This window comes from Camelus bactrianus, chromosome 34, assembly GCF_048773025.1.
Source record: "Camelus bactrianus isolate YW-2024 breed Bactrian camel chromosome 34, ASM4877302v1, whole genome shotgun sequence".
Lineage (NCBI taxonomy): Eukaryota > Metazoa > Chordata > Mammalia > Artiodactyla > Camelidae > Camelus > Camelus bactrianus.
In genome coordinates, this window is record NC_133572.1 from 20,655,161 (window position 1) to 20,672,500 (window position 17,340).

General features: G+C 41.7%; 1 protein-coding gene across 1 annotated transcript in view; it reads right to left on the reverse strand.

Annotated features, from left to right (window-relative positions):
* The window catches only part of PKP2 (plakophilin 2), a 74,936-nt gene that overhangs the window by 15,729 nt on the left and 41,867 nt on the right, over nt 1–17,340 (reverse strand). Inside the window, exons 6-7 of the mRNA XM_074357234.1 lie at nt 15,532–15,709; nt 766–883 (exon numbers count right to left, since the gene is read on the reverse strand). Coding sequence (XP_074213335.1) covers nt 766–883; nt 15,532–15,709 — 296 coding nt within the window. The remainder of the gene's footprint in view (nt 1–765; nt 884–15,531; nt 15,710–17,340) is intronic.

Consider the following 17,340-nt stretch of genomic DNA (forward strand, 5'->3'; position numbering starts at 1 on the left):
GGCTTCGGGTTCACTGGACGTGACAGGCGCGCTTGGCCTGCGGGGCGCTGGCGGAGGGAAGTGGAGAACGGCTGGGAAGGCTAGGGCTAAGCCAGAAATGGTCACGAGCACAACGCTAGGAAGTAGAGGCCAAAGGTTTTAAAACATTGGAGAGCCGTTCTGGTTTACTTTTTAAAGGGTGCTCAGAATGATTCTAAAAATTTAGATACATTCCTTAGCAATCATGTAGAGTTGGAAAACAGGAGGAGATACTTCTTATAGGGGCCAATCGGGAGTCGACTGCAATGATCAGTATGAAAGACGAACAAATCGGGACAGCAGTGGTGGCGTTAAAGAGGCGTGGTTACACGGAGGGGCGTTTCAGACACAGAACGCACGTGATTCGCTGGAGTGGATGTGGGATGAGCGGGAAGGGAGGGAGTCCAAGATTACTCAGAGTTCTATTTTCATTTGGTAGATGGTAACGATTATTAAGAAGGATTACACAGGGGGAGCAAGTTTGGGGATGAGGAAAGAGGTGAATTTAATTTCACTCCTGAACGTGTATCCACAGAGTTGTTAGATAGAAATCTGGGGCTGGAAGATGGAAAGAAAAATGGGGCTGGATGGATTTTAAAACTTACAAGCATGTATGGGAAATCTTAAGCTCACCAAATGAATTAATGAACAAAGCAAACCCGAACAGCTACTTCAAGAATACTCTGAAGAGTCTTATTAAGACAGAGTAAGTAATTCAGTGTGCGAGATATTTAACCCTTGAGTCACCTTGTCATCTGGCTGGTAGTCTGCAATGGTTCCTCTGACATAATGGACCAGTGAGTCAATCAGTCCGTCACACCTTCTCATCACTTTCCTCCCTTCGGGGCCAGCTGAGCTCATGTTTCTATCAAGAAAAACAAACAAACAAACAAAATCATAAGGCTGTGGCTGTGTATCAAATAAGTTTTTGTTTCAAAGCTTCTTCCAAGGGTTTGGAAAACTGGCAAATTTGTCAACATATGACAGACTTGTCCTGGGGTGAATAAATCATCAATTCTCTTGATGGTCATCAACTCTGGACACAATTTATAACTATATTTGTAACATGTCATCGTGTCAGTAGAAGTCTTCTGTCTACTTCATTCCAAGCACCAAGATCGTAGCATTATTTACTTAATCCTCACCCCATGTTTGAGAGGGTGTAAGTATATGAGGAAAACATTTTGCAATTAAAGACGAACAAATGTCACATTAGACATAGCGGTATACTTAGATGTCCAAGTCCTACCTTGTTCTGTGCCTTAATTCTAAGCAAATTAAACTTACTTACATTCTCTGGGCCTCAGTTTCTTCACTTGTAAATACAAGGTGTTAGACTATATTATTTGGGGGTTTTGTAGGTTTCAGCATAAAGTGTTATTGACAAATATTAATCCAAACGCTCTAAAATGTGATGATTCTGTAATTAAAATGGCAGAGAAATGTCACAAAAAATGCAGAGTTTCACAGTACGTAAGACCTAAGTTAAAAGCATGACCTATAAATATCTTTGCGCTTAGTCTATTTCTAATTTGGTTAAGCCAGGACACCTTTCTATAAACAGTGACTAAATCTACAAGTGGAGGTTGCTTCCTTATAGAGAACTGAAGCTTATCAAATACAGCAAAGAAATGCATTTGGGATCAGGTTTCAGATTCAGGTCACATTTATATTCTGGTGTTACTATGACTATGTTCTTTTGGATTAAATGTTCCTTGCCAACATTAACCAATTAAAAAATTTTTTTTTCCCAAAAATGTTCACAACTCTATCAACAAGAATAGCAAAAGAACAATGCCTTCAGGTTTTTAGAGTTTTGAGAACCACCCTTATTTTCTTTTGGGAATTTAACTTGCTAAGAACTATTCCTGTAAAATTTATCAGGCCAGTTCCTTTCACTGGTAGGTAAAATATTCAAAGGACAATCAAGACTTTTTGTGTATAATGTCTCAGTGTCATTCTGAGCATCAAAAGAATTATAATTCTGAGAACTTTTTTGTTGTATTTTCTTCATCTTTAAAATAATACATTGCACTAACTGATTTCAAAAAGCCTTTCTGTCCCCCCCCAATATTGCCTTCAATACAAATGTCAAAGAACAAATATGCCCAGCATTATATTAAGAACCTCAGGGAACTAGGGAGGACCACCCAGGGAGATCACGTCTATAGGTGGAAACTGATAATGCTTGACCGTTTCTTACCTATGAAAATGCAGTTTCACAATCCAGTCTAACTGTTGAGGAGATAAAATTAATTCATCTAAAAGTAAGGATATGCTAATAATTTAATGGTTGCTGAACTGACACAATGAATTTCTTATTTCAGCAAAATCCCCTCTGTGGCTGGTTTTCATCTGTTTCCAATGTAATCAAACACTTCCTTATTTTCGGCTGTACCTGAGACTTCAACCTTTGGCCATTAAAAAAAGATGATGAATGGGCTCATAAATTATAAATAAAAACATTTTTACTATAATTTTTCCTCAAGAAATGATCATTTGAACCAAGATCCTCTAATCTGCTCTCTGAGCCCTTTAAGACCACGGGATCTTCAGAAGCTGGACAAATCTGAAAATGCATCTTTTATGGTCTCCTTATTTTATACGTGGAGACACTGAGGACCAGAGAGTTTAGGTTACCTTTCCTGGTGACGCTAAATTAGTGGTGAGGTCAGGATAGGAGCGCTGTTCTTTACTCTTGTACCCAGAGGCGGCTCCTCTTCTAACATTCATTCACAGTTTAGCAAGTGCCGTCTGCCCCTCAACTCCAATGTTATCATATTTGAAAGCTTCCCTTTGACCTTTTCAATCTCTGGCTTGGAGAAATGGCAGTAGTTTAAAATTGCTTTGACAAATCAAAAGGTCCTTCTCCCTGGCTAAGCCCACTACATACCTTGCAGATGGATGACTCAGCTTTGTTTCACTCCAGACTGTTTATTTTGGGTGAGTGGTAATTCAGTTTGGCAGTTCACACACACTGACTGCTGTCTTGTAGTTTGGTATTATCCAGACTCTACTTGCTTGGAATAGGACTTATCAGGGGTTCCTGGCAGTTGATAGCTTTGCTGACAGAAAGGGCATGGAACCCCACTGCTTCAGTATTTGCCCTTGCATATCAAAAATACTTCTTTGCTTACTCAACTACCCAGAAATACCAATGATAAGGGTGGATTATTTTGTAGCAATACATCCGTGAATAGAGGTCATGAGTCAGAAAGGAATTTGTTACTATACTGCTCTGAAAGTAACCAATAATTATTAGAAAATGACATATCCATCTTAAGGTATTTTTTTCCAACAACTAATACTTAAGTATGTAGGAATCAGAGAATTAACACGGCTAACCTTTGGCAGAATTGATCCTTTTACACTTTATCTCCTGAGCCCTGAGAAATATTTATAACTATTTCCTATATGTAGCCCAATAGAGGTTTAATATGGAAAATGATCTCAAAACTATACATGAAATATATCAAAACAATTATCTCGTTGAAAAGTAAGAAAGGAGGGGAGGGTATAGCTCAAGTGGTAGAGCACATGCTTAGCATTCATGAGGTCGTGGGTTCAATCCCCAGTACCTCCTCCAAGGATAAATAAATAAACCTAATTACCTCCCCCTACTAAAAAAAAAAAAAAAAAAAAAAAAAAGTAAAAAAGGAAAAGCATATAAACCACAGTAGTTACTCAGTAAACGTTGATCATCAGAGTTACCAATGAATATATTAGAAATGCTTAATTTAATGTCTATGGTTTGAATTTGATTAAATGATGCGTCTACTTCCCCTGGTATAATCTACCGGAAGTCTGAGTATACACGTGAGTACCTTTCAGATAATCAGAACTGCACACCGTTTTATAATGAAATTTAAAAACCAGGTCCGTGGGGTTAGGAGCAGGGGCCTTGGGAGGGGGGGTCAGAGGAGGGTGTGAACCACCGTGAACATAAACGCAGGGCTGTTTCAGAGCCTTTTCAGAGCTTTTCCCTCCAGTGGGGCTGAGAGGAAGTATCCCAGCTCGAACTGCGGCTTGTGTTTGATATTAAGAATTTTTCTGGTGATCTGACTTGTAAGGGATGGGAAAAAAGAGACTCGGAACGTCTGTCTCTGAGCAAAACTTCACATATTTAGACAGCTCCCAGGTGCTTTATCTGAAAGCGAATCAGTGATTCGTGACTCTCTCCAGAACCACTTATCTCACATTCCTGAGTGTCACAACGAAAAGGAGAAAAGAAAACCAAACACCCTGGACCTTGCTAGAATGAAAAGAAAGAGTGGCGTGTCTTTGTTAAGATTAATAACAGTGTGATTAAACCTTAAATTCATACGGCAAACCAAAGAATGAAAAAATGGCAAATGATAAAAAAAACTGCAACTGAGTGTGTGTGCTACGCATTATAGTAGACACTTCGCAAATACGAGGCTATGTTTTCACAAAACTCCTCAAATTAGGGTATGCTAAAATCTCATTCAGAATCCTGACCTGGGGAGGAGGGTATAGCTCTGTGTTAGAGCGCGTGCTTAGCACGCACGAGGTCCTGGGTTCAATCCCCCATACCTCCATTAAATAAACACATAAACCTAACTACCTTCTCCCCTTAAAACAAAACAGAATCCTGACCTGTGACTGTTTGAAAATGAGAATTACCTGCTGCTAGTGGGGTTTTTACTAGCCCTCCCTTCCGTAAGAAGTTATCAAATACAGCAAATTTGCCAGCACGGAAAGGAAACTCGTTACAACACAGAATGTCCAACCTTGGTGTATGGATACCTGACCTGGGGAAATGATGAACTAATATGAAAGGTTTAAAGTGAAAGGTTATCGTTAGTTACCAGGGCACAAGAATGGCAGGCAATCGTAGGGCCAGAGGGAACCTTTTGAGACACTTCACCAACAAGTAATTCTGAGACACAGAGATTTTCCTTTAATGGGGCCATTTCTATCATAAAAGGTGGCTTCCTACTAACACACAATTTACGCGTGCATTTGTAAGATCTGCTGCCCATGGGACCACTCTTAAAGGTTTAACCAGCAACTCAGACAGCGATTACCGCGATGTTTTTTTTTTTTTTTAAACTGGGGGTGCATAATTGTTCACCAACAATTACAGGCTTCCTAACACCATGTGTTGTAAACTGTACCCCAAGTGGTGCCAGTCAATTAAGTGCTTGGTCTGAGTCCATCCTAAGACCCGACAGGCACTTGGTAAGACACTGGCTGATAAGGAGGCACCCTTCTTCCTCTAGTTATTTGAGATTTAGGTCTGGGTTTTTGTTTAACTGTCAGCTGATACATATCAAACAGTTGAGCCCCTGTCTGTGATTAACCTGGAGAAAGCAGAGGCAGCCTGTGGTTGCACAGAACAAAAGGGGAACCTCATTTGAACTGGCAGAGGAACAAAAAACTCTATGCCAAAGAAGGGCTTGTCTGTGACTCTGAAATCGACATTAGATCCTGCAGGTATCCGCAAACATCAGCCAAAGTCAGCTGTGCCCTCTGCAAACAGGAGCATCGTTGGGAGCAGAACAGAGCTCTGCAACCTCAGTGTCCTGTTCTTTCCAGGACAAGGAACGTTGACCGAACAAAGACACGTTGGCATCTATTACACGTCAGGAAACTAGAAGGTGGAGGGGAGAAAAAAAATCTATCCTTAAAAATCCTTTCGTTCTGCCTTCCTACACTTTCAGTTTTCCAAAAGCATTCTCAAGGGCCCATTCAGCCAGAAATCATCTGGTTGGTAGGTTAAGAGTCTTTTCCCCTTGATTCAGCAGGCTGCTCAAGGTAGAGTACCAAATCCCATTTTAAATGAATTACAAACAGCAAACTCATTTTAAAAGTATGCCCGGAAGCCACTGGAATTCGAGCAGACACTCTTCACGCCTAAGGGGGAAGTCTGGGATGTAGATGCTTAAGACCTAGAGCAGGACAATATGGTGCTCAGATAGCCTGTACCTCCAAGATACGCCTACTTTTTTTAAATTTATTTTTTATCGAGGTAACACTGGTTTATAACATAATGTGAGTTTCATGTGTACAACATTATAGTTCTACTTCTGTCTACACTACAGCGTGCACACCACCAAAAGTTCGGTTTCTACCCATCACCACACAGCTGACCCCCTTTATCCCTTTCACCCTCCCCCACCCCTTCCCCTCTGGTAACCAGTACTCTGCTCTCTGTATCTAACGTGCCTGTTTTTGTTAGTTTTGGTTTCTTCATTTAAAAAATTGTGTTTATTTGTTTTTATAAAAAACAAATGCATGAAATCACATTCCACATATGAGTGAAATCATATGGTATTTGTCCTTCTCCATCTGACTTTGTTCACTTAGCATCAGGTCCACGACAGGCATACATTTTAACCCCAGGACAGCAGCAAAGTCATCAGTGGTTTTATCCAAATACATCAGCGCATTCACTGTTTTTATGATGATGACTTTAGAAACATTTAATAGTAGTTCTCTGATGACAGTATTAATTTTTTTTGGAAAAAGACTTCTGAGTGTCATAAGACACGGTTAATAAAACACTACCTCTGAGATGGAGCAGGCCCCGTGGGGCACCCGTCAACCCCTGCCTCCTGTTTACAGAAAAGCTGAGTCTCCAAGCCTCCCTGAGTCACAAAGGAGCAGGCTCAAGATGTTGATGATAAAGATACTAGAGTCACAGTCTCACTGTCTGATGCACACTCCTGAGTTTACCTGCCACCAGAGGGAAAAGGCTAAGCTGCACGGTGATCAGATCTCTTTCCTGGCCTCCTCTCTCTTCAGTTATCACGTGAACTGTTACAGAGGCGGCTGCCCCCAGGATCATACCCCTGCCCCTCCCTGAAATAGAAACCAATTATTCTTCTCCAAGTCTCATAAAGAAGCTGCAAAAACAAAACCCAAGAACTGGTTAAAACTAACTGGACCCACGATGGCGGAGGAGCTGACTTCCAGTAGACCTTGAGCCTCATTATACACTCATCATAATGTATTAGCATGCTAAGTGGCACGCCCACCAGTGCTATGACCGTTGACGGGGCTTGCCGTGACAAATGCTGGAAAAGCCCATACAAGGACTGGGAAAAAAGGTGACTGGCTCCAGCACACCTGGAATGAGGACAGGGCGGCAGAAGTCCCCAGTGAAAGCCGACACGGCCTGCCCTGGAGCTGGAGCTCTCGACTGGCCATCTTGGCTGATAGCTCCCCACCCAAAAGCTTTGTTTCCTCTTCCTATTTTGAGAAATAAAGCAGCCTGCCTTTCACTCTGTCCCTCTGTCTCTGCTGATAATTCTTTCTCAGCCAGTGGGCAAGGACTCCCACCTTTGGTGGGCTTTCTGATTTGCAAGGATCTCTCTGTCTGCTAACGCTTTCAATTTACATTATACATAGAATTTTTAAATATTAGGATGCTTTTAAAAACCTCTGGCATAGACATTCTGGGGAATTTCTTTTTCTGTTCAAGACTCAACTCATAAACTAACTGATGTAGAAAGGCAAGCAGATACAGGCCTCTTGATAAAATAAAAAAGTTTCTCCTGTTTCCTTTGCTGATTCCTCCTCCTCCACATTATCCTTATTCATGTATTTTCTTTAATGATTATTCCAGGGCTGGGCCCAAAGCAGACAGATGATATTTATGAACTGGTTGGTAAGAAGAAAGAATTTATCTGGCAAACTGAAATGTCATATAATTTCTGTGAAGTACAACTTTTAATCTGGGCCCACCTGCTAAGGACACAAATAAGATGGTGAAAAATTTAGCCTGAAGAGTGGAGACCTTTGCAAGGGGGCTGCTTAATCTTCCCAATAAGACAAATACTCTTCAAAACACTGGGTTCAGGGAGACCAGAGAGGGCTGATGAGGTAGGCATGGCCATATTTGCCTTGTTTGATTGTTTGGTTTGCCTGCTTTAACAACTTAATTATTAATTGAGAGATTTTAAAAATAATGACCTAAAGCCCCTGAAGCTTAGTTCATAAAACAATAATGTTTTAAAATTACTTACACCTTTTAAAATTACTTAAAGAGAAACTCACACAATAATTTAACTCATTAAGCCACGTTTGTACATCTAAAGTAGTCAACCTATGAGATATGATTGCTAGAGTAGAGTTGCTAGAAATATTGTCTATTTCATTATTTATGGACTTCATATTGGTTACATTTACACATCAAATGTAAAGAGTTTAAACAACCAAATAACAGGCTAACGCTGATAACTCAACTGCCTTTGTATTTCTGGAAAAGTCACTCTCCAGCCTGAACAACCTGGATACTTTTGCCAGCTTTCTGTCTCATTTAGACTGCCTCAGCTAACATTTTTCTAGTGTATGTTAAGTTATTTTCTAGAAGTAAATTACCACATTTAGATTATGGTTTAAAAAAATAAGTTCTGGCCTGCTTTTAAATCTATAGTCTTACAAAAAAGAAAGACAGTTAATTGCTATTAAGTGAAATTAGAACCTTATTTAACTATTTATAAATGATCCAATTCTTAATTATTTAAACAATTAAACAGTATTATGCAGAGAGACAGACTCCTTTTCTCTCAGGAGTATTCAGAATAAGACATAACTGAGCAAAGATACACAGGATGAAAAACAAAATTAAGGAAATACAGATTCACTGAAGGTCTGAAGTATGACATCCCAAAATGCATTAAGAATTTTGGAACACAATGCTACGTTTTATTGTACAGGAGTAGATGGATATAATGGAATAAATTAAAAATTTACATGGAGATATTATTTTTCTGGAAAGGAGATGGTACCGATGTTACAAAAAAACTTGCCATTAACGCAGGGACTAACCGGGAAAAAGACCAGGAAGCACAGCTTTTCTTTCTAAGGTGCAGGTTGCTCCCTCTGACCACTCCCCCTTCAGCTAGATTTACAGTGGTAAGTGGCAATGGAAGTTTCTTTTAAGACAGTCCTAAATTTTAGTACAAATAACTACATTGTACATTCATCAAAACACATTCACTGTAGCGCGACACGTGGGGAAGAGCGGGGTTTAAGTCATCTGCAGGAGAAACGCACTGCCAGTTGCTTCTCCTCTTTAACTAGCAGACAGTAAAAGTAAGAAAAAGGCGCATTTCACAATGTGCTACAGTCACGTTCTGTCATTTTGTCCTACTATCCTAAACAAAATGGCAAATTCTGGGGTGGCCTTTACCATGCAGAAACCGTTGCTAATCAGATTGTGGTGATAAGATTAAGGCAGCAATTTTATAAGCCTTTCTCCTAAGTAAATGGTTAAATAATAGGAGTTTTGGAAAACAACTTTTCAGGGCTTTATGAATTCATATTTTTAATATGACTATATTGAAAAATGATTAGTGAGAGAATGATGGGCTTTTAAAGACTGAAGAGGTCTGTTCAAACACCTACTCACCCTTTACCAGCTCCCTGAGTGTGACTCTCCAGTCAACACTTTTCCCCACCCCCCAGGAGACATCGGGTAAGCAACTCAATGCTTCCGTAACTGTCTTTTGAAACTCATCAAACGGACTGTGATTATCTCTGCTGGCGCCTTTCCCCCACTGACCCCGGAGCTCCTCCAGAGCAGACAGGTCCCACGCCCCTTAGAAATTTCAGAAATTTAAACAGAGCTTTGGATTCAGCAGGCACTTGAGGACTGGAAAGGGGTGGATTAGACCAAGAGGGAAGACAGACCAAGCGGTGAGACCCCAGGGAGGCTGGATGAGTTGCTTTTCTCAAATTTCTGATAACGGTTTCTACCATCGCCCAAGAGTCACTGGCACTTAATTTATTTAGCTGAAGGATGAGGCTGCGAACAGAGGCTGCCTCAGAACTGTCTGTTTGTCTTCCAGAATTTTGAATGGCCACGGCTCCTGGGGCAAGCATTTTAACCCATTCTCTCCTCTGACAGCCCTGACCATTCCCAGTGGTCTCACCCCTGTCCACTTAAGCTGACCTCTAAATTGTTTCTACCTCATCTCTTTTAAGAGAGCAAGGAAGACTGAGGGGAGTGGAGGGAAAAAAGGAAAGAGGGAAGGAAAAGAGGAAGAAAGAAATCATGAGGATATGGAGGAATGGAGGAACAGTGATCAATCTTTGGCTGAAATTTTGAACATACACCCTGATAATAACGACTGCTTTTATGTCACATCCAAGGGTTTCCAAAAGCTTGGTGATCAGTGAGGTGGAACATACAGATTCAACAGCCACGTCACACCAATTCCCAGTGAGTTTCCCACACGAAGGAGAAGAGCAGGGGCTCATAACAAGTGTGTATACGAGGGGTGCACAACCAGAGGGCAGCTAATGCTTTTTGGTAATTTACGATTCTATGTCACATAAATCTTTTGGAGTCTGAAATATTTGGGAGAGTACCCTACTAATTACAACACTATTTTAACTATTATGTTGTATTTTAACTATTATGTAGCTATTTTAACTGTTATGTTGCCTGCCCTAAGTAAGTGAAAATAATTTGGAAAAAAGAATAGGGGATTTTAGCAGGTTTTCTCCACACACACAAAAAAGGGAGGGGGTGGGGAAGGCTAAACCTTCACAATCCCTTCCAAGGAAACAAAGGAACTATTTCTTCTTTGGAAAGGGATGTATAAGGAGAAATATGCCTTTTTACCCTAATTATCCACATCCTGATGTTAATCAACTAATGGAAGTTCAGAGCCAGTGGTGTGCTGATTTAACAACCAGCTTTCTGGGGACGGGGGAGTCGGGAGGGCTCAGATTTGTAGCGTTTGCCAATTTCTGTGGTGTAAATACTCCCATCATGGCTGACTTAAAGCTACCAACATGATGTCACTGCCCGTGGAGGTATGAAGAGATGGTGACAGCTGCTCTTGCTGGCTCTAACACAAATTGTGTATCAATTTATTTTTCCTCTCCTTGGCTTTTATTATTCATTATGAACTGGAGCCACTGTCACAAGTCTGTTAATGAAGCCAACATTTTACCTGTAGAGATGTACCCTGTACCACTGCTGATTAAAGACCAGGGAAGTCCCTCTCAGACCTGATCTCACTGTCAAGTCAGTCGAGTTACAAAGTCACAGGTGTATGAAGAATTACTCCGAAGTAGCTGGAAGGAATTTAGCTACACTAACCCGAGTCAACCACAACGCCAAAAATACCAGTCATGTTGCCAATTCATTGCCAGCTCTACACCCAGCGGGGGGGACAATACTTCCAGAGAACTTGCAGCGATGAAGATACTTGCGAACTTGATGACTTTTAATGCAGTTCAGAGCCACTGTTATTAGAACTAGTTAACACTTGTCTTAAAATTCTTTTCGAGTAACCAGGAGTCATAAATCAGCAGCTCTTCACAAGAGCGCTCGAATGTCATGGAAATTGAGACTGTCTGATTTCAGGTACTCTATAGGTTTTTACATTCTGACTTACATCTTACTGACCACGGAAGTAGGAAACTTATGTGACATCTACCCTGGAGATGTCTGCGAAGCACCCCCTTCCTTGAAGAGACCTCCCATCTCATAGGCTTTGTATCTTCTCTGTTTTTATGAAGTGCAGTGCAGAGTTCCACTTACATAGAACTCACTAAAAATAACAACAACAACAAAAAAACAGAAAAAACACTGACACCCAGATACAATGCCCATGATGAGACCTGAACACGTCTGTAAATTGCCTTCCTTGACCCCGTGAGGCTGTGAGAGCTGAAGGGCAGAGGCTTTGCCACAACAGCCTGTAGACATGTGACTAATATTAACGTATCAGCGTGCCGATGAAGAGCTTTGGCTTTGGAGACAGGCTCCTGATATTAGAATTCTAGCTTTGTCTCTTACTAGCTGTGTGATGTTGAGAAATCGCTTCACCTCTCTGAGCCCCCGTTTCCTTATCTCTACACTGGGAAAGTCTACTTTATAGGAGTTGCTGTGAGAGCACACTCCCTCTGCCGTGTTTCTTCCCTGCTGTCTCCTCTTGGCACCTGACAGCCCGGGGAAGAAGGCAGCGAGAGGAAATCCCCACAATGCATTCTGAATGGTTTGTAGAGCATACAACATGATAAATGTTGGCTATTATTATAACTTAGATACACAGGTGGAATGAGAACAGACATTTCAGTAAGCAAATACTATGATGCTCAATTTCCCAGATTTTCTTTTGCTATATTCTGCTCCTGAAAGAAGTTTAAGTAGAATTTTTTAAAAAACCTTTTAATGTTTGGAGTCTGTGAAGCCAAACTTCCCATTATAGGCAAATGCTTTGAAGATGCATTGTAAATGCCCATTTTTGTAAGTTAATCATGGTTATCTTGGGAGAAGAACAGTTTGTTCTTTGAAGACAAAAATAAAGGTGTCTTTGGTTAACTAGTATTTTATTCATTATGCTGCAATAATTCAAAAAAAAAAAAAAAAAGAAAAGGAAGGAAAAAAAATTAACTCTTTAACATTACTTTTGAGGCCCCCCACAGTCTGGCCCTAGCTTATGTCTGCAACTTCTGTTTGATTACTTTCCATCACAAATTAGATACCTTGCCTTGAAAAAGTATGCCACAATGAATACATGTGTGTTCATGTATGACTGAAAAATTGTGCTCTACATTGGAAATTGACACAACATTGTGAACTGACTATAACTCAATAAAATAAAATTTAAAAAAAGATTTGATGCCTTGCCAGACTTGACTATCCACCTAACTTATCATGGACTTTCACTTGCCCACTCATTCATTCATTCATTTCACTCAAATACTTTACATTTGCTAACTATATCCCAGAAACTTTGCTAGGTGCTAGGAATTAGAGATTTAAAAATACATAGGCTTAGCTCTTAAAAAGTTCACAATTTAGTAAAACAGGTATGTAAATAACTCATCATAAAAGCAATAATGTGACACCAAATCCGTACGGAGGAGGCGTACCTACAGAGGCCTGTGTGAATTCTTAAAAACAAGTAATGGCTCCTGCCTGGAGGCAGAAAAATGTTCTACAGAAAAGGTGGACTTTACCTTTGGTGTGAAATGATTAGGAGATTAAGTCATTCAACAGGCAGATGACAGAAAATGTTCATCAGGCAATAAAACTGAATAACGTCTTGAGTACATGAAACACCTTGACTAGACCACCCAGGCAAGTTAAGCACTTTGGTGGGTATGAAGTATGTTTGCGGGAAAACGGGAAATAAGGTTGTGAGGAAGGTTGTGGAGAGACTTGAAAGGCTGTACACGCTGGCACTGAGCAAGGTGTCTCCTGTTTCTGTTCTGTTTGCCCAGCCAGTGTTCCCCTCCGTCTTGTTATTTTAACAGACTTTGCTGCCATCCTTGCCATGAAGCAAGGATCTGATGCAGATCTGGCCCATCCCGGGGGCAGGGGCTCAAAGGATGTGCCTCTCAGAAGCAGGGCCGGGCTTAAACCTTCCCTGAGACTGACAAGCAAGCGGCGAGCCTTTTCTGCGGGGCGGCTGAGCAAGGGCTGCCTGCGCGTCAGGGACCTGCTCCGTGCGGGAGGCTTGCTGGCGCTGGGAGGGAGCGAGCCCCACGTACAAAAGACGGCGAGGAGGCAGAGACGAGACCTACAGGCGCACCTTGACCTCTCGTGCTCTGCTTTATTGAGCTTCCCAGATACTGCATTTTTCTTTTCTTCTCTTTTTAACAAACTGAAGGTTTGTGGCAACCCCGCATTGTTAGATGATGGTTAGCGTTTTTCAGCAAGAACGTTACTTTTTAATGTATGTATGTACATTGACTTTGAGAGACACAGTGCCAACGTACACATAATGGACTACAGCATAATGTAAACGTACTTTTATGTGCACTGGGAAACCAAAAAAATTGTGTGACTTGCTTTGTTGCAGTAATTCCCTTTATCGCAGCAGTCTGGAACCAAACCCGCAATATCTCCGAGGTACGTCTGTAAACAGAAAGAGTCCAGGTCCCAGGGACACTGAATTTCTGTCCCCGTCCTCGAGGCCATGGTTCCTGGTGCACTTCTTTCACCGCCACAAGGGACTGTCAACATCGCAGCCACAGGACCCTGAAGGGAGTCTGAGTTGTGTTTCTGCCATTTTCAACGGAAAGAGCCCTGACAGAACTATCTGCCACGTTAATACATTACTCTGTTGCACCTGGTAAGGCAATGGGGGCTACAGAAAAATTTTAAGAGGCAAAGTGTTTTTAAATGGATCAACATATTTTTATAATCAAACATATGTTAGAAAGGCAGTTCCAGTGGACTGGACAGAAGATACATTTCAAGGGAGACCATTTAGAGAATGTCTGACTACTGCAATCGTCCAAGCAAGGCCCAGCTCATCTGGCACCTCTGGCTCATCTGGTCCCACTTAGCTGGCATGAATGGTCCTTTGTTCTGCATTCCTGCAGCAATTTACTGGTACCTCTGACACACGGTCCTCAAACTTCAGCGGCTACCAGAGTCACCTAGGGGCTTGTTAAACCTGGATTGCTGGGCTCCGCCCTGAGAGTTTCTGATTAGTAGGTCTGGGGTGAAATTTAAGAATTCTAACGAGTTCTGGATAACATACATGCTACTGGTCCAGGGGCCATGCTTTGAGAACAACTAACACGTTTCATTGTACCCTTATTCGTTTGCTCATCTTCATCCCCTGCTAGATGCAAGGTTCCTTAAGAATTCTCTTATTTCCAGCTTTGTAAAACTCTTAGCGGCTAACCTAACGCTTTATAAAACATTGGCATTTCATATGCATTTCTGTGGAGATAAGGCAAACATCTTACCATAATAAATTCCCTCAGTTATCACCCAAACAGATTCCCTCAAAAAGTAAGACTAGAGATTGTAACGAGTGTAACTAGAGAAATGATCAAAAGGCAGAATATATTCCGGACTTCTTTCAGGCTGCCTAATTTTGATTACACATCTATCTGGTTTCTTTTAATCCTTGGACATAAAGGACATAATTATTTTCAAATACACGTAAGAAAGCTTGATACGCATGATCCTAGAGAAGCTAAGACTAGCATTTCTTCCTTGCTTCTATTTCCTCTTGGTTTAGCTGGCATCTGATAGCCCAGGGAAGAAAACATTTCAAGCATTTTTCATCCCAATATTTAGAAATGCTGATCAAACTAACCTCTTCTGTAGCTGTTCCTGTGGAAAGACAATCTGTCTGTTTAGGACTTGCTGCCTATTTAAAAACACCAGGTTCAAAACTATCTTTTAACCTTGCCATTAAATGGTATTTTTGTGAATTAAAAACCAGCATTGTACCTGGCTTAGGCCCTGTGAGACAGGGAAGGCCAGTCTGCATAGAATTGTAGGTGCTCGGATTGGCCTTCTGGTTTCTCTGGTGGAACTGACACGCCCTCTCTCCCCTGAGCTGATGGGGGTAGCTTCTGGAATCAAACACGTCTTGGAAAAATACTCTTTTGCTATTTGACCTTTCTCACTGTCTCTGCATTGTGCTTCTAGTGTTGAAGTGATCTTTACAATTCTCACAGTATCTCCAGGTACTGGCGTGGCGTTTTAGACCGATCAGGATGCAGCCTTTAAGGTGCACAGAGGAAAGGCCGAGGGGCCTTGCTGCAGAGGGCCATTACCTTAGACATCCCGTGACGTTGTAGAATATATCAAAGTCGAGCAAGCCATTCGCTTTGGGGTAGTCTCCTTCCGGCCAGCCCGAAAAGGGGATGACGACGTTCTCGGTCAGGGTGAGCAAGGCTTCCGTTATCATGAGATTCTTCAGTCTGTCATTGGAGGACAAATTCCACAGCAAACCTAGAAAAGCAAAGAGTACCATGAAAACACTACAGGATTGGGTCAAAATGACTGCTGAAAAGATCAGTTAGTTAAGGCCGTCACCCCGAGAGCTGCGGTGAGTTATAAAAGGGAAAAACGAAACAAAACAGAATGACAGACATTACGTCCTCCCACAGTTTACACTGGTGCTTCCCCTTCTATTATTTAATAGTTTGGCAGAGAAGGAGAGACCAGAGAATTTTACCTGCCAAGCTGCGTGGCCTAAGCACTGCTCTATGACTGGTATCACTTCCCTCTTCCTCCTGAATACCCCCCGCCCTCCAGTGAGAGAGAAAGGCCGTGTAAGCCAACTCGGGGAGAAACTACGAAGACAGAGCACTGTCCCCTCCAGGGCACTGGTGGGACAGAGACCGGAAGGACTCTACAGCTATTGGTTGCTACTCCAGTGGCTCCCAGCAGGCGTCAAGCTGCTCTGCAGGTCATTCATTCTCCAGTTATTTACTCTAACTATTGTCCAGGAAAGGAGAATGAGAGAGGGGACAGAAAGAGAAGGGAGCTTCATCCTCTGTGCACACCCCCCCCCGCCCATCAGTAATTCCTTCCTCTTAAACTTACTGCCTTGTTTGCATGAAGGAAGAAGGAAGCACAGACATACAGGACAGTCCACTTTACGAAGAAAGCAAATATGGCAGTCTTGGCTGAAATACGTGGTGGTATCACCCCCCTGACTTGAATGGCTGAAATAATGGTTCTGTATGATTGAAACTTGGTAATTATTCAACCAGACTTGTATTTGGCCCATCAATGAGAACATTCTAGGCCTAATGCAGTCTTTTGGGCTTAAGCAGTTTACTTTGCCTGTGTCCAAGTAACTCATTTTTAAAATAACCAAATTTCAACTGCAGTCTAGACCTAGCTTTGATGAGAGAAGAGCAATGCTGGGTCTAGTGTCTTGTGAGGACTAGAATTCTGGTTTTGGGGGGGAGGTCTTTTCCTGACCAAACTGACATTTGGGGTTAGTCATGAACAATGTCTCAGCCACAGGTTTTGCAACACAATGACCTCATTAGTCCCACCTCCGGGGAAGAAGCCCCGGAAGGGGGAGAGGCGGAATAAAACTCCAAAACACGCCCAAGGTGGTTGAAAACAATTTAAAGGCAGGTCTCAGGTTGAGTTTTGGTTACTAAGCTACAAAAGAAAACCAAAAAGAAAATAGAGAAAAGGGGGGAAAAAAGCTTCCTGTTCTAAATAACAAACAAATTAACAGTCTCTGCCTGCCAGAGGCTTAAAAATGTGAGGCACAATGACATTTCCTCCTTTTAAAAAGGACCACACAGAGCACTCAAAGGCAAAGTACACCTTACAATAAAAACCAGAGAGGATTAATTTGAACAAAGGGACTGGAATTTCCCTTCAATAGTCAATGTCCTTTGTAGCCTGGCATGCTCTCCAGTTTCTACAGAAGTATAGGGTTTGGGGGGTTTTAGTATAGTTCTTGAATTTTTACTGTAGGATCTTGTATAGAAACGTCACACCTGCCAAATTTCTGTGTGGTACGAAGCTAGGAGTGAGCTTAGATGTTCCCTGGAGATTTGGCAGCACACGTACTTAGGCACAGCTCCCTCACATCTACATACAAAATCAGTAAA